This window comes from Lolium rigidum, chromosome 2 (genome assembly GCF_022539505.1).
Source record: "Lolium rigidum isolate FL_2022 chromosome 2, APGP_CSIRO_Lrig_0.1, whole genome shotgun sequence".
Classification (NCBI taxonomy): Eukaryota; Viridiplantae; Streptophyta; class Magnoliopsida; order Poales; family Poaceae; genus Lolium; species Lolium rigidum.
Window position 1 is genome coordinate 245,201,794 of NC_061509.1, and position 18,466 is coordinate 245,220,259.

Genomic DNA, 18,466 nt, shown 5'->3' on the forward strand with positions numbered 1-18,466 from the left:
GTCTTCCTTTGTAGTGTTACTAGTCATTTACTTATAAATCAGTGTACAACAAGTCATTTACTTATTACTAGTCACTCATAAAGCAGCATCCAGCTCACCCAAAAATCAAACAGCAAGCAATGAATAAAGAAAACAAAAGCTGCTATCACAAGCAATTTGAACCGAGTAGCAATTTATGGCAAGCATGAGCATGAGCAAGCATTTTTGCATTTCATTATTGTCATGAGCATCAGACATGCCTACAGACAGCACCAATAAGCAAGGTGGTTTTATCTCATTGCTTAAACCAACCATGAATTAAAATAGCACAAAGGCCCACATGAGCTTCTTACTAAAGAAAAATGTGAAATGAAAATAGCACTTCGTTTGATTGAATGCCGGAGCTCTCGCATAATCATGGACTTGATAATTGAAAGAATGCACTATCTGTTTGATTGAATAATGCCAGAGCTCCTGCCTCTTTCCTTTAACATGATAATGATGTATATAATCAACAGATGCACTGGTTTAATTACTGTAACATACTTATTGATGCACTGGCCTAATGCAAATACTACTTATTGCTATATCAACCAGTACCTACTTCATTTGCAAGTAGCATTAGGCATTTTCATTTGCATTTGCATTAGGCATTTGATAAATGGATCAATGATGTTGCTTTGTCCCTTGTTTCGTTCCATTTGACCACAATATTGCAGAAGATGAAATATATTCTTCTAACCAGAGAGGCAAAAGAAAAGAAAAACATGAAAAGAAGCTAAGAAAAAACCCTACTGCCTAGCTACCTAGGTACTGCAAGCATTTTTATTTTCATTTTCTTTTTTGGCAGTGAGCATGAGCATGAGAAGTAGCATTTCAAAATCTTTATTTGCAACCAGTAGCATTTCAAAATCTCTAGTGAGCATGAGCATGAGAATTCGCCCTAACTAGCAGGAACCCTAAAGCATTTCAATTTGCAAACAGAGACTATGAACTCCAATGAACCCTAACTAGCTGGAACCCTAGCCGGGAGGGGGGAAGGTGGAGGGAAGGGAAGAGGGGAGGGGGAAGGTGGAGGGAAGGAGAGAGGGAAGCTCACCGATGGTGACGGTAGCGACGACGGTGGCCTCTCCTCTTCCTCCTCGAGGTGAAGCGGCCTCCTCCTCCTCGATGTGCGGCGGCCTCCTTCTCGGGTCCTCCGCGGCGGCGTACAGGGAAGGTGGTGGGGGCTGGTGGAGGACAGTGGCGGGGCAGAATGGCGGCGCTCGAGAGGGGGGAGTTGGGGTGGCGCGCGCGGCTCCTTCTTCTCCAACGACGGCGGCGCTTGATCTAGGCAGAGGGGGATTTGGCTGGGGAGAGGAAGAGAGAAAACGGTTAAGTTGTTGTTACAGCTGTGCCACGCTTATTGCCGGCGCACCAGGTCCCTCATTTGCCGGGGACACGTATACCCCCGGCGAACAATGGACGTGGTGCGCCGGCACAAGCGTGGCACAGCTGTAACTCGGGACATGTGTAGCAGTATATATACATGCTATACAAAATCCTATACTTTTTTATTTATTTATTTCTTTTCTATTTATTGTATGTTTATTTTCTTTTACCCAAAATGCTATACTATTTTATTTTTCTTATCTTTTCAAGATAATAACAAAGAAATATGCATGAGTTATGTAAAAAAACATGAAGAGTGTTTCACAAAATAATACATACACAAAATATTGACCAACACAATATTAATTAGTCATACATAAAATATTGGCCATGACCATATGAGTAGTTATGAATTACACAAAATATGAGTTATAGATTGCAAATAAAGTTTTACATCATCGATTGAGAAGAGTGTTTCACTTTCTTCTTGCTTTTCTTGCTCGTCGTTGAATAATTTAGCGCCATGTCGTGACTTCTTCTTTTGAAGGGTCGACCTGACCTCGGTAGCGTGGTCCTGCTTCTTCTTGTGGTGTATGTTGTGTCTTCGTCCTCGGATTCTTCCATCATTGGGTCTCCGACTTGTCCTTCGAAGTCTTCCTCGTTGGCGACTCCATCCATTCCGACGATGGTCCTCTTGCCTCTCCTCACGATAACACGGCTAGGCACTGGATGGGTCGGTTATGAAGAAGCATTGGTGCACGTGTTCCGCCGGTACCCATGGCTCATTCCGCGCGGTGGCGTTCGTGGACTTTGATTTGTTGGCTTCGGGTAGAAACATGGTGGTGAAATACCGGTCTTCTTTTGTGACGCTCTTAGCCCATCCGATACGGAACATCGACACTTTCTCCCCAGCCGTAGCTAAGCTCCCGCATTTCCTCGATTCTTCCGTAATATCTAGTCTTTACGTCACCCGTCCAGGAATCCATCGTTACCCCCGAGTTCGGTAAACACTCGTTCTTGTCTTTTTCTTCCGTGTAGAATGTGTACCCGTTGATATCGTACGCTTGGTAAGTCATGATGTTGGACGCGGGGCCATGTGACAAGGCCAATACTAGTTTATCCTTGTCAGAATCCATTGGTGGGGGATTAGCATCAATGTGGTCTTTGAACCAGCGCGCGGAAGAGGAGTTGTGCTCTCTGTATATTTCTGCTTCCGTCATCATCGGCTTGCCACTGTTCTCTATCATGGTTTTGTGCTCTTTCAACCAAGGATCGATCAAGTCAATGTGTTGTAGCGCTACTAAGTTGGCCCTGTCAAAGTCGGAAGTCCGACCAGACATGTGCACGTGCAGTTCATTCCTTCCATTTTTGTGGCCTACTCCCTCGAACATGCGGAGGTGCTTGTTTTGAGGCAACCAACAGAGTCCTCGATGTCTAGATAATTCGTGCAGAAAGAGATGCACTCTTCGGTGAGCCAACCCTGGACGATGCTTCCATCCGGATGTGACCTGTTACGAACGTATCCTTTAATGACCTCATTCATTCTTTCAAACGACATCATGTTGTGTAATAATGCCGGCCCTAGACTGATGATATCATCCATGATATGGACCAACAGATGGACCATCACGTCAAAGAATGCAGGCGGGAAGTACATCTCAAGCTCACATAGGATCACCACGATCTCTTCCTCGGAGCCTTGCGAGTTTCTTCACGCTTATCGACTTCCGAGTTATGACGTCGAAGAAGTTACGAGCCCGATCAGCGTTGCACGGACATGGTCATCCATTATACCTCGGATTGCAACCGGAAGAATCTGCGTCATCATCACGTGACAGTCATGAGACTTCATGCCGCTGAAGTTTCGTTTCTTGGGGTCCATGTATCTGCTTATTATCCCGGAGTAACCGAAGGGCACTTTGACTCCTAGAAGGCAATTGAAAAATTGATCGACCTCGGCCGGACTAAAAGTGAAGCAGGGAGGGGGACGATGAATAGTCCGGCTGCTTAATCCTTTTGCGCTTCGACCGCCGTCCGCCTCCTCCTCCGACTGTCCCTCTTGGGCCGCCGGGATCTGAAGCTCTTCCTTGATGCCCAAAACTTTCAGGTCGTGTCTTGCTTTCGGCCCATCTTTGGTCCGGTCCGGCATGTTGAGAAGAGTGCCAAGCAAGCTCTCGCACACGTTCTTTGTAATATGCATGACATCAAGGCAGTGAGGTGTATCGAGAATTTTCCAGTACGGCAAGTCCCAAAACACAGACCTCCTTTTCCATACACCAATGAGTGGCATCGTTTCCTTTTTCTTCTTCTCTCCAGGCTTTTGACGAATCTTTCCCGGCGCAGGGCACTCCTTCCAACCTTTCAGTAATGTATCGATCTCTTCACCGCTCTTCTTACGTGGAGGTCCTCGGGGTTCATTTGTACCATCGAACAAATCTCCACGCTTTCTCCACGGGTCAGTCTTGTGTAACCACCTTCGATGCCCCATGTAAACTGTTTTCGAAGAGCCTGGATCCTTACCAAGCTGCAAAAACATCGTCTCTTCCATGCACCTAACACATGTCTTGTGTCCATGGCACACCTAGCACGAAATGTAACCGTATCCGAGGTAGTCCTGCACCGTCGTGATCAACGCGGGTCTCAAAGGGAAATATTCTTCCGCGACGGCGTCCCATGTATCTACCCCTTCCTCCGCCCACAACGTTTCAAGCTCCTCCTTTAATAGTTCGACATACATGTTGATATCATTTCCTGGCTGTGTCGGCCCTTGAATTAGCATACTCATCTGTATGTACTTCCTCTTCATGCACAGCCAGGGCGGGAGGTTGTACATCCATACAAACACGGGCCATGTGCTATGTGTGTTGCTCTGGTTTCCGAACGGATTGAATCCGTCCGTGCTAGCACCCAACCTGATGTTTCTGGGATCTGCCCCAAAACTTCCGAATTCATTGTCTAATGCTTTCCACTGGCTTGCATCCGAAGGGTGCGTCGAAGCCTCGGGTGCTCAATCCGCTCTTCATCATTCAACACTGCCTCCTTTCTTTCAGCGTGCCAGCGCATGAGCTTTGCTTCCTTGCGGTCCCCGTAGAACCGTTGAAGCCGGGGGGCGAGCGGGAAGTACCACACAACTTTCCGAGGAGCTTTCTTCTTCCCTTTCTTGTACCGTTCAGCGTCACACACAGGACATTTGGTCTTGTCCATGTGCTCCTTGCGATACATGATACAGTCGTTGATGCAGGCGTTATACTTTTCGTGGGGTAAGTCGAGAGGGCACGTGATTCTCTTGGCCTCGGCTAGACTACCGAGGACACGTGTTCCCGGCAGGAAGGAGATCTTTCACGTATTCCGGGATGTCGTCGACGCTTGTGTCCGTCCATCCGTGTTTCGCCTTCATCCGCAGCACATCGAGAGCTACTCTCAGCGGGACTCCCCCAACCCGCGACCTGAGTCGTACAACGGAGTATTCGAGTCTATCTCGAGTTGCTCAAGCTTTGATTTCCGCTTGGCGCCTTTCGTCTTTTCGAGAAGCAGATCTTGAAGATGAGGGTCCCGCACGACTGAAGCTAGCGGCACCTCTTCGTCATCGTCAAGGTTATTGTCGTCGTCAAGGATATTGTCATCGTCAAGGTTATCGTCCCGTGCGACAAACTCTTCATCGTCATCAATATCATGATGCCCTCCTTCTTGCCGGCCATTACCACCTGCTGCTGTCGCCCCATTGACCTCCGCGCCATCATCACTCATCCATTGAGTGTGTCCATGCATGAAACCATTAGTGAGCAGGTGCCCCCGCAATTTGCCTCGAATAGGGGTCAAACCATTTCACTCGTTTGCATCTTCGGCACGGACACAATACCTCCGTGCGGTTATTTTCATACATGTCGATGATCGCGTGTTTCAGATATCTCATCACGACGCTTTCACTCATCTCGATAACCATTATGGCCTGCACGGTAAGATTATATAATTGATTAGAACCATGCATCCGTCGGTAGTTTTCACGGAAAATTTCGGCATGACCTTCCTACACGGTAGGACATAGGAGCGCCAGAAATGTGCCGAAACGGAAACTTAAAGAATCAACATTTCGGCGCAACGTTGGCAACTCATTTTCAACGCCAACACACACAAGCACAAGCAAAAACATAACATATATATATATGCCACACACGAGCTTTTGCTTCAAGTGTCCAATATATATCGATTTCATTCCTCAATTTGTTCATTAATCACCTATTTGTTTGATATATTCGTCAACGAGATCAAGACGTCGCGCCGCTACCACGGCGTATGGAAGCCGACTTTCTAGATCTAGATCTAGATTGAGCGGTCAATGCGGGATAGTAGATCTAGATCTACATAGGGGGATGTGGGAGATGCATGTAGGAAGCGAAGATTTGCTCAAAAAATATGATTTTGTTTGGTCAAATTAGCTAAATTGGAGATAGGAATAGGCAAAAATGAGCTGGGTTGGGAGAAGGCTCGGGTTTGTGTGGAGGAGTGGAGTAATGGTAGTGGGGGGAGTGGTTGTTGAGCAGAAATAATCGCCCGAGTTACTCGCCGGCGCACCGAGGGCATGGGTGCGCGCGACGAACATAGCCCATTCGGCTATATCACCCCGGGCCGGGCCCAAGAATCATTGCCGGCGCACCAGCCCGGGGGCGCGCCGGCAATAGCATATTTCCGCCGGCGCGCCCCTGGGCTGGTGCGCCGGCAATGATTCTTGGGCCTGGCCCGAATCGGCCGAGCCCATGCCAGGAAATAACGCCGGCGCGTCGACTCAGCTGGTGCGCCGGCAGTAGGTCCGCATCTCCGGCGCGTCTGAAATGTGGTGCGCCGGCAACACTTTCCACCGGCGCACGTCCATGGTGGTGCGCCGGCACCTATTGCCTCCACCTATAGGCTTTTTCCTAGTAGTGCCACCACGATTAGTTCGAGTGAGAGACCGTGAGCTTGTTACTCTTGGAGGGAGACCTCCTAGTTGGCTTGGCGGTTGGTGCTCCGGTGATCTCTTCAAGAAGATTGTGAAGAGGCCCGGGCTTCTCCTTCGTGGAGCTTGTGAAGTGGTTGTGGAGCTTGCCATCTCCGGAGCGGAGGAAACGCTAACCATAAGGAAAGGGCCATTATCCTTCGTGGGTGTGGTTCAGAGAATAGGGTGAGCCTTCGTGGCGCGGGGAATCCTTCGTGGGACCTCCACTCCTCCAAACGTGACGTACCTTCTTGCAAAGGAAGGGAACACGGGAATACATCCTCGTCTCCGCGTGCCTCGGTTATTTCTATACCCGAGCTCTCTTTTCTAGTGATAGCCATCGTGCTTGAAGTACATATATCTTGCTATCACTTGTGCTACATATATCTTGTGCCTATCTTGCTTAGCTCTAGTTGCTATTGTTACACTTAGTTGAACTTAGCATATTTAGGGTTTGTGCTTGTAAACTAAACGTTAGTTTAATTCCGCATTCTTACAAGACAAATCCGTAAGAGTTTTTAATTGCCTATTCACCCCCCTCTAGGCGACATCTCGATCTTTCAGAACAAAGGCGTCCAACTCAACGAAACAAGGTGGCTAGAGTTTGCAATGACTCGATCCGTATCTCGACCTTAGTTTCCCCTTTATATAGGAGGTGAAGCCGAGAGTTTTTTTGTGTCGCACAAGTACATATTATCGGACCGTGTTGGACCTTTCGCTATATAGATACAAGTTTCCTATAATAACTCTACTTTTCTAATCCGAACATCCTCAACCTTCTGGACCTCCAAATCTTCGACTCCATGAGCTTTCTTCGTCAATTATGGACCAGGGGTTATACCTATGTCAAGGAGGTCGTCATGAGCTTAGCCTCCTCGCTAAGTACGGCAGGCTCCAATTCCTTGCGCATGTTGTGGGCATTGATCTCTTCAACGATAAGGTTCTTGTGTTGTATGATGACGTAGTTCTTCACAACCTCTTCTTTTTGCTGGTGCTTTCTCTTGTCCTTCTTGTTGGCTAGAAGTGTCTTGTCCTTATTCTTACTTCAAGATGTAACCCCCCGTCTTAGCATCCCAAAAAAGACACTAAAATACCTAAAAGGAAGAAAATGGACCCTCCTGGATGAGGGGCCATGGCCAGCCGCACCTTCGATGCCCCGAAATGCAAGGATAAACAAAATACATAGAACTATGTATTTTCTTATTGACCGTTGTTTCTCGATGCCCCCAAAATACAAGGATCCACAAGTTTGTGCAACTGGATTGTGGTTACGGATCCTGGAGAAAGCCGACCTGTGAAACCCATCTAGGGTTCCGGTGCCTCGCAGTGACGCTGTAGGTATGGTCCACCTTTGGTGGCCTTGCAGGTGTGGCGGACCACAATACTTTCATCAACGGGAGGTTTTACGGTTCCTTTTTTATGTTTTTTAGTGTCTTCTTTTGGGATGATGAGGCAGATGCAACATCCTAATGGTAGAATAAGGTTCTCGCTCCGGTGGTGCGCCTGGTACTAGCGGAGGGTGCATGGGGTTTTGTGTTTGGTGGATCTCCTAGGATCTAGTCTGTCTTTGTGTTCGTCAATGTAGTTATAGGTTTGGCTCTTACGATCTACGATTTTCATTATTGGCGATGACTTAGCACGACGACTTCATGTCCATCAACTACAACAAGTTCTACTTCGACAAGCTTCGCTCGGCTCCAATGATGGTGGAGCGAGGACGGCGTCATGCATTTAGCTCACTCTAGTGCTCGTAGTCTACGCTAGATAGTGCAAAGACCTATTTGTAATTTTTACTACTTTTGATTTTTTTTTTTAGTGTTGGTGATAATTATTAATATATTGGCCATCATTTTCGAAAAAATATGGCTTGTGGTTTAGCAGGCATCCATAGCATGCGCATAGGATGTTCTCAGTCCCATGCGGCCCTCGTCTTAGTATGAGGTCTGCTAAGATGTTTGAGCACTGAAAAAATGTTCAAAATTGAAAATTACTCAAAATTTAAAAGTTCAAAATTGTAAAGTGTTCAAAACAAAAAAATGTTCAAAATTTTAAAATACTGAAAATAAAAAAGAATTGAAAAAATTCAAAAATAAAAAATATTTAGAAAAACGACCGGCGAAAAGCAGGAAAACCAGTAGAAAGAACAGAAAAAAAGGACAGAACCGAAGAAACCAGTGTAAAACAGAAAACTAGAATACAAAATCACCCTCGCTAATAGGCCTGGCCCAGTGCGCGCTCGCTTCAGGAGGCCTCGAATAGGGTTTGGCGGCTGCAAATGCGGTGAACGGAATAAGCCCATTGCGCAGACTCTGCAAGATTGGGCTGAACCGGGCTTATTTGACGGATGGGCAAGAATTTTTCATGGTTGTTGGAGGGAATGGTCCAGAAGCCCCATTAGTCCTCTACTCCGACCAATCATACCCTGGCGCCGCCACAACGTCCGGCCCGGCCCGGCCCAGCCCACCCAACGCCATCCCCTTCTTATAAGTAGACACTCGCCGCTAATAACCCAGTGCCCCTTGCCGGCAATCGAAAACTCCTGGCTCTCAAACCACCCACCCACCACCCCGACCTCGCTCGCCGACGCACCCACGCTCGCGTCTCGGCCCTCGAGGGTTCCGCTCTGCCACGCGGGGCCACGCTCCAGCCACAGCGGGCCGCGCCGCGGGGCCGAAACCCTAGCCGCCGCCGCCGCCGCAATGTCGCGCCGCGGCCGCGGCCGCGGCGAGGAGGACGATTCGTCGGAAGAGGAGGCGGCGGAGACCTACGATTCGGACGAGGAGGAGGAGCGCGGCGGCAAGCGGCCGCGGAGGGGCCGGCGGTCGGGCGTCGAGAGCTTCATCGACGACGCGGCCAGCGAGGACGACGACGAGGATGAGGAGGGTGTGGATGAGGATGACGACGACGACGAGGACTACGCTGGCGGCGGCGGCGGCGGCGGAAAGGGAAGCAAGAGGATGAAGCGGGCGTCCATCCTCATCGACGACATGGCGCAGGTCGACGACGACGTCGAGGAGGACGAGGAAGGGGAGTACGAGCCCGGTGAGCTGCCCCACCCACCCCCCGCTTTGCCGTGCCCTAGCTTCCTTCCGTACACCGTCGGGGCCGATTTCCCGTACCAAATTTCGCAGAATTTCGTGCCGATTTTTTGTACGCTTTCGGTTTCCGCGTCGACGGTTCCGTAGCATTTCTACGTGATCGTGGATTTCTGCGATCGACGACGCCAGTTCCTTCTCTGGAATTTGGATTTCCCTGGACTCCTGGACCATGTTTGCGTTTGGGAGTAGCTAACCCATGCTTGAAATGGTGAGGGTGGGCTTAATTGGCTTGCTTGGTCGGCTTCCTGGCTTGATTGCATCCTATTCTTAACCTCAATGTTCGCTAGGTTCGATAGCCTGGTGGTAATTTAGTCGCATTATATGGCAATGATTTACTCAAAGCTTCTTATTGTCCTGTTGTGAACCACCAGTGGGCTTTAGTGGCAAGCTATGTTAATTACGGGATTTTATCATGAATGGGTCGGAGATCATGATGACCAAAATCATCCATGTTCCATCAAAATTCATCACTTCCTGCCACTTATGGCTGGAGCTACCCAGGATATATATACATGCCTGGGAAATAGTTGTTGAAATCAACAGTCTGTCCCTGCCCACATTGTCATCACGGGGGTAGACTAGTGTCGTCATATCTTCAAGAAATTGCTGGGGACCTATCAACTAGAATCAATTTGTGGTTTTCGTTTGGATACTCTGATGCCACGCTGCGCGGTTTTTCGATGTACTTGTTGAAGCCCTGTTTGCTCTATTCCTTACTCTTGCTGCATCAAACTATATAATAGATTGCACTGGATTGGCAGATGAACAAATACTCGTTGACATCGGACGGTGCAGGATGTGATGTTTAACTGATCATCAATTGCAGTTTCTTTATGGGTGTACTTGCCATCGGTCTTGACTGATGTTCATATGTATGTTTGTTATTGGCATAGAAGTATATGTAACGTTGTTACTTTTCTGTTGGGATCAACAAATTCCTGTGCTTGGCTAGTTGTGTATTGTGCAAAAGCAAGGCCATTTGTGTTGGCGCTGGACTTATGCTCGTTTGCTTGAGCAGGCTTTATTGATGACGATCTGCCCGACAATCCTGACGAGGGTGTGAGGAACCCTAGGCGCCATTCTGTTCCTATGGAGGAGGAGGAAGAAGATGACACGGATAAGATTTTACAGCACCTAGTATATAAATATGGAAGGCAGCCACAGTTTGATTATGCTGACGAGGTTTTCACCGAGGTTGATCAGCAAGCTCTCCTGCCATCAGTGAAGGATCCAAAGCTTTGGATGGTCAAATGTGCGGTAGGTTGCAAAATTTAGGGAAATTAAGCTCTCTGCCTCTGCCTCTGCCTCTGCTATTTGTTTTTTTTGTACCTTTTGAACTCATTGTTGTCTATTTATGATTTCAGATTGGACATGAGCGAGAGACAGCCCTTTGTCTAATGCAAAAATTCATTGATAGGGACGATCTCCAGATTAAATCTGTGATTGCACTGGAACACCTAAAGAATTACATTTATGTTGAAGCAGAGAAAGAATCCCATGTCAAGGAGGTAACCCGTCCTTAACCTGTCATTCTAGTCTTTTGAATGAGGGATGTTTACTAAACTCCATTGCAGGCTTGCAAAGGTCTGCGGAACATCTTTGCTTCAGCAAAAATCACTCAGGTTCCTACAAAAGAAATGACTGATGTTCTCTCTGTCACGACTAAGTCTGTTGATCTTTCAAGAGATGCATGGGTCCGGATCAAGCTTGGTATATATAAAGGGGATCTTGCTAAGGTATGGTCATCGTTTTTCTTGGTTCATGTGTTAATATAAATTTGTCAATTATTTATTTTGATTGGGAATGGTTGTTGTTTTTCTTGGGGTGATGTTAATATAGATTTGTCAATTATTATTTTTATTATCCTCAGGTTGTTGATGTTGATGATGTGAACCAAAAGGCTATTGTGAAGGTCATTCCTAGAATAGATTTACAAGCTCTGACAGATAAATTGACAAAGAAACTGGTAAGTTATCTGTTAGTTCCCATTAATCCTGAATTTCTACTTGGCACCTTTGAACCTAACATATACACTTTTACCAATAAGTTGAGCTCATCGCTATCATGCCCTTTTATAGTATGCTGTTGCAGCTGCTGTGAACATAGTAACTTCAAGTTTGGGTTCTCTTTCCTACGTGATTCGCTTACTTTCATGCTTTGCTGTGCCAAAAATGGAATTAGTAGCCTTTACTTATTGAAGGACTTTCTAATTATCAATCTATGTTCTTGATAATGCGTGCTTATACTTTGTAATGTTCTTACTTATTGGACGGATTCACATGATACTACTTGTCTTTTGTCAGAATGGACTTAAGGTTGAGAAGAAGAAGAAGTCATTTGTTCCACCTCCAAGGTTATTCAGTGTCGGTGAGGCGAGGTGCTTTTTCATCCCTTTACTATCTTTTTCATATTTATTTATTTTGGCTCCTATTTTTTCTAACTCAAATGAACACAGGGAGATGAACATTCCTGTAGAACGGAGGAGACATAGAGATTCTGGGGAGTACTTTGAGGTGGTTGATGGTTTAACATTTGAAGATGGTTTTTTGCGCAAAACAGTCTCGATAAAAGCAATCAGCACACATAATGTCCAGCCATCACTTGATGAATTGGAGAAATTCAGGAGAGTTGGTGATGACATTAATGAGGATGTGGCTAGCTTGTCCACACTATTTTCAAACAGGAAAAAAGGGCATTTCATGAAAGGCGATGCTGTAGTTGTTGTTAAAGGTGATCTCAAGAACTTAGAGGGCTGTGTGGAGAAAGTTGAGGATGCTACCGTACACATCCGACCAAAACAGTCTGGTCTTCCGGTAATTACTTGCAATGAATTTTTATGCTGCTATCAACTGGACAATAGAGTTGAAACATCTCTCTGTGACATGCAGAAAACTCTTGCCTTCAATGCAACAGATCTTTGCAAACATTTCAATCCAGGAGACCATGTAAAAGTTGTTTCCGGTGCTCAACAAGGTGCGACAGGCATGGTAGTCAAAGTGGAAGGACATGTCTTGATCATTTTATCCGACACGACCAAAGAGCATGTGAGAAATTTTTGGTACATATATGCATGTTTTGTGAATTGCTTTTATTTTTTTGCTATGTTTTTAATTCTCCTCTATTGTGCCATTGTGACTGCAGATCCGTGTATTTGCAGATCATCTTGTGGAGAGTTCTGAGGTCACGACGGGGATTACCAAATTTGGTGATTATGAATTGCATGATCTTGTCCTTCTTGAGTAAGTTCGGAGTTTACAGTGAAGTTGCTGCCCATCATCTCTAATGGCTACAAAACAACTTATCCCTTTTCTTCACTTTTCAGCAATTTATCTTTTGGTGTTATTTTAAAGGTGGAAAGCGAAGCATTTCAGGCAAGCATAATTGTTGAATATTCATGTTTGACTGATTGTTTAGAGTTATATGTATTGACCCCACTATGTAATTAGGTTCTCAAAGGAGTGCCTGATAGACAAGAAGTGGTGCTCGTGAAATTGAGAGAAATAAAATACAAGATTGATCGGCGCACATCTGCAAAAGATAGGCCCGGTAACACTGTGTCAACTAAGGATATTGTAAGGGTAGTCGAAGGGACGTGTAAGGTGTGTACAGTTTTGCATGTTATCTTGTGTTCTGATATTTTCTGTTAGTATGTCTATTTATTCTGTGATGTCAGTTTAATAGTCTTCTTGTTTGAGTCTAACAAACATATCTTGTTGCCACAATAGGGAAAGCAAGGACCTGTGCAACATATACACAAAGGGATACTTTTTATCTATGACCGCCACCACCTTGAAAATTCAGGTTTTATCTGTGCAAAAGCACAATCTTGTCTCCTTGTTGGGGGATCAATTGCCACCAGCACAGGGATGGTATGTTCTCGATTATCTCAATTAAATCTCGTTGGTATCTAGAACATATTATAACATCTTCAATTTACTTCCTTTCGCAGGGCATGGATACAGAAGATCCACGTCTTGGTGCTTTTAGATCTCCAGCAAGGATCTTGCAATCTCCTGGAGGGCTCCCACCGAGAGGACCTTACATGAATTGTATGAACATAGTTTGAATGGTCATTACTATTTCTGCCATTAGTTATTGGACAGCTACTTTATGCAGATATGATAATGCACTCGCCTATCTCTAACGCAGCTGGTGGAAGGTTTGGAGGAGGTGGTCGTGGTGGCAGAGGGCATAATGCCTTGGTGAGTAGATGTATCAAAATTAAATCTGGTCCATACAAAGGATATCGTGGCCGTGTTAAAGAAGTGAATGGTGCCCTTGTGCGTGTGGAGCTTGATTCACTTATGAAGATTGTTACAGGTGAATATTTTTTCATTGTTACCACTGTTGCTGTCCGTCTAATATTGAAGATTAACCTTGGTGTAAACATATAGTTAAGAGAGATGATATCGCTGAACCAGCAAATGTTGAAACACCAGTCCGGTAAATTTCTGTCTGATCAATCATATTTTTAACCAGCTGTTTGGTACCATTTGCTCATTTACTGACCATTTGTATTAGCAGTGAATCTCGTTATTCATTGGGCAGTGAAACACCTATGCACCCATCACGAACGCCAATGTATCCTATTCAAACTCCAATGCGAGAACCTGGAGGTTTGCTTGCTTTATATTCTTTGTTATGGTTTATTTAAGTCTACCTAGTTGGCTTGTTCCTCTTACAAATGCATTTATGCCATTTTGAAGATAGGTGTAGTGTGCATTTGAGAGATGCAACATTGCCTGCTAATGTCTCTTACAATATGCTGCTAAGTAGTTATAAGAATATACGGAGTAGCATTCTAATTACACACTGCCTACAGTGGCTGCTAATTTTTCATGAACTCGAATGTTTCTTAAAATGTCATATATTTTGAAGAGGAGGGAAATACTGTAGTTGCACCTGCATTGACAAAATAATTGTGTTTTCTGTCCTTGAAGGGCGAATGTGAATAGTCATTTTGTTGCCACTTGGGTTCTTGCTTGCACCATTCACCCATTTGATCTTTAAATCATCCTGGTGCTTGTTTATTCTTCTTTGCCCTCTTGATGAATAGCATAGCCTATTTCTGTTTTCTGCCATTCATTTCATTGTACCATGTATTGTTTCTTATCTCCTTCTTCGATGGTAACATGTAATTGAATTTGTACAGCTACACCAATGCGTGATGTACTGCAAACTCCTATGCATAATCAAGCCTGGGCACCAATGAGTCCACGTAACGAAGCCTGGGCACCAATGAGTCCACGTAATGAATCTTGGGCACCAATGAGTCCACCAAGGTTGGTATTCTCTTTTCAGAACAAATTGTTTACTTGGGCATATTCTCTTGTAGAATTGAAGTCCTGAAATTCAGAAAAAATCAGCTTCAGATCTTTTGCTTATCCTGCTCCATGTATGGTCTATTTTTTTAGCAAGTGTGATCTATTTCAAATATGTCTGTTGGGTAGTAGAGTATTTAAATGTTATTGGCATTGATCTTGATGTTCTGTTTGGTCACTCGACATGTTAAATTATCATCAGGGATAACCAGGAAGATGGAAATTCTGGCACTTGGGGTACTTGGGGAATCAGTCCAGCTTACCAGGTTCCATGTGCTTCTTCTCGTGAACTTTGAAGATTGTTTATCTTTGAGTTGGCAACTGAATAGTATGTTTCTGCATGTATGTTCCCCTTTTCAGCCAGGAACTCCTGTAGTTAGGCCATTCGAAGCCCCTACTCCTGGATCAGGATGGGAAAGTGCCCCTGGAAATGGTTTTGGTGATGCTGCATTCAATGCTCCAACACCTACTGCTCAACCAATGACCCCAATTCCCGCCTCGTATCAGCCCCAAACCCCTGGTGGGCAACCAATGACTCCGGGCAATGCTGGAATGGATATAATGTCTCCAGCTATAGGTATGTCCTTTTCCTTATATACTGTTTCATCTTCAGTTGGATGGGATGTAAGCGAACAATCTGGATGCACATATCTTTATTTTTTTTCCAAAATGCTTCCAGGTGATGAGGGCGGTAGCAGCTGGCTCTTGCCAGATGTTATGGTCAATGTGTCCAGAGGAGATGGTCCCACCAGTGGTGTAGTGAAGGAAGTTCTCCCGGTATAGAAATGCTTATAGTGCTCTAAGTACATGTATAACTTCTTTCACTCATTGTTTGTTTTAAAACATCTCCGGGAACTTGAACTTGCAGGATGGATCTTGCCGTGTTGCACTTGGGCCATCAGGCAATGGGGATGACGTAACAGCTCTCCCAGACGAGCTTGAGATCATCAGGCCGAAGAAGAATGACAGGCTCAAGATCATGAATGGCTCCTTACGTGGAGTTATAGGAAAACTGATAGGAGTTGATGGGTCTGATGGGATTGTCAGGGTGGAAGGCTCGCTTGAGGTGAAAATAGTAGACTTGGTGATTTTGGGCAAACTAGCAATTTGAGATAGCTCTGCAGTTGAGATCAGTTAACGTCCACATATCTAACCTGTTAGGTATTTATCTGAGTAACGAAGTCCTTCCTTGGAATAGTTTTTTGGGGTCAAATTAGCAACTTGAGATGGCTGTAAAGATTAGACTGATTGTACTTAATTCCACTTGTGCAGTATATCATGCAAACTATTGATGCATGTAGATACTCAGATGTTAGCTAAAAATGTAGATGGTATGTGATCTTTCTCTACCTGAAATGACTTGTTATCATTATCCTGGTTGCGACAGAGAAGTCTTCATTTGTGGTTTACTTATTTGAACTCTGGTAGCCTCCTCAACAAACTTTCATTTGTGCCAAAGAAAATTGTGGATGGGTGAAGTTCGCACCTACTGAATCTGTTTCAACTTGCTTCAAAGCTCTAGCAGAGCAGTTGTCGTGGAAGAACGCACATAATTTCCATTCCATTGACCTTGCCTGTCGTGTGAGGCCATGCCATTCCCATGCCCACGAAATGAAACCTCAAACAAATCAAGCTCCAGACGCCTCACACAAATCAAGCTCCAGACAAGCTTCTCTACGACATCTCTCTTTCTATATATATAATCAGGCTATGACCGTGAATTCTTAGGTTCTCTGTGAACTATGAAGATGAGATGAGATAGTGGAGGGAACCAAGTCTTAGGGTGTAGCATGAGTTCTTTAATCAGTGTGCTGAGTTCATGGGTTTACCAAACATTTCCGGTATCCAAGGGAGATACAGCAATGAAACGGTGAAAATGCCGATCGGAACCCGGGTACTCCCGAGGATGAAAGCCTAGCTAATAAGAAAGCACCACGTGTGTATCAACATATGTATTCATATGTATTCTCGTTACGTATATGAAGTGTATATCCACCATGTCTGACAACGCCCATTAACTTCTCCCTCTCCTCCTCACGAGCAACTCCTCCCCTCTTCCTCCTTGCCATCCTCAAGCAGGCCGTCCCAATGCCAACCCACATCGCCTCCTCCCGCGCGCACTCTTGAGCTCCATTGCCATTGCCGCCACGGCTAGCTCGGGTGGTGTAGGGCTCCGGGCGCAGGGCCGCGGTGGGGGTGGCGCCGGCTCCGGGCGCATCGGCGAGAATCGCGAGCTCATCGCCGTGGACTCGTCGGCCGAGTTCAGCAACGCCAGGCGACCCCGACCCTGAGGATCTGGCGGCCGAAGTGCTCGTGGCTTGCGTGTGGATGGACGAGGTGAGGTCGACGGCGATGAGCTCGTGGAGCTCCCCCTCTGTTCCCTCTCCGGCTCTCCCGCGGCGCTAATGAATGTGTGGGATATCGACCTCGCCCGTTGCCAGGTTCCGAACGTGCGGGTCGAGAACATATCTAGTGATACCACACCTTATTTGATACCATGATACCATTCATCAAATTTAAATTTTAAATGTTAAAAAAATTAAAACCAAAATTTTGGGTGTTCGCAAGATGCATGTCTACGTGCCCAGTAACTTTCATAACCAAATTCAAAATACCCTAAGAGAAATAAAAATGAGAAATCAAGCATAAATAGTATCACATAAAGACAAAAACATAAAATGGCACTATTCACATAACATTTGTCTTTTTTGTTTCTCTTGGTGTATTTTAAATTTGGGTGTGAAAAATCTAGAGAATATAAACACATATCTTGTCAAACACCACAACTTTATTTCAAAAAAAAATTGATACTTAAAATTCAAATTTTATGAAATGATATCATGGTATCATGTAAGGGATGGTATCACTAGATATTTTCCCCGTGCGGGTCGAATGAAACGGGATTATTCTAGGCTCAGTTTTACGTGCGTGGACTGTGAGTTAGGATGCTTGTTTGTGATCGGAGAGACAATGGTTGTTGGATCAAAATGGCTGAGGACGAGGTGAAACTGAGTCCGTTGGCTCTCGTGCCTGGCGGAAGTATCTTGGAATGCGCAGTGATACTTCATTAAGCACTTCCTACCACCAGCTATTAGAAACAATGTGGGGTCATTTTGAAGATAGATTTAAAAAAAGCATATGCAGAACTAGAATGGACCTTTCTCCCATTGAGGAGCCTCTCCACACAGTGTGGGGGACTGAAAATGTTTTGAAGAGTTGGCCCATGATCAAGCTAAATATGAAGTCTACCCTTATTTACAGTTGGCGTCTACTGCCCAAGGAAATGGTTTAGGAAAGTTCCTAAGGGAAAGTACAATGGGGGCGCTTAGCTAAAGGCGCTAGGAAAGAATTCCCGGATGTTTTGGCGGTTCCCAACCTGTTCCCAGCTAGTTCCTAGCCTTTTTCTTAGCATCCATGAATAGATAAGAGGCAGACGCTTAGAAGATAGGTGCAAAAGTACATCTCCTAGCGCCAGGCGCTTAAGCAGATCCGGGATTTGACCTTTTAAGCGCCCGCATAAGCGCTTTCCAATGTACATGCCCTAATGCAGTTTTTTTTTTTGAGAAATTCCTAATGCAGTTGGTTGAACTTATAGCTTGCAAGGTGATCCATCTTCTTAATTACCTGTAGTTTATTAATCTATTCTTCTGAATATTCAAGACAAAGATTGTCATGGCATGTTTTGTCTGTGTGTGCACATTTATGCATGTTTCTTTCTGCCCAAT

General features: G+C 45.3%; 1 protein-coding gene across 1 annotated transcript; it reads left to right on the forward strand.

Moving 5' to 3' along the window:
* Positions 1–9,021: 9,021 nt before the first annotated feature.
* On the forward strand, positions 9,022–15,915 carry LOC124688452 (putative transcription elongation factor SPT5 homolog 1). Its single transcript, XM_047222131.1, is given in 20 exon segments — positions 9,022–9,364; positions 10,439–10,677; positions 10,785–10,928; positions 10,995–11,156; positions 11,291–11,386; positions 11,724–11,797; positions 11,876–12,233; positions 12,309–12,464; positions 12,562–12,659; positions 12,743–12,770; positions 12,867–13,019; positions 13,146–13,289; positions 13,370–13,469; positions 13,570–13,740; positions 13,815–14,036; positions 14,573–14,702; positions 14,944–15,007; positions 15,102–15,318; positions 15,421–15,518; positions 15,610–15,915. Coding segments are annotated over 20 exon segments (3,240 nt in total). The 3' UTR covers positions 15,853–15,915.
* Positions 15,916–18,466: the final 2,551 nt, after the last annotated feature.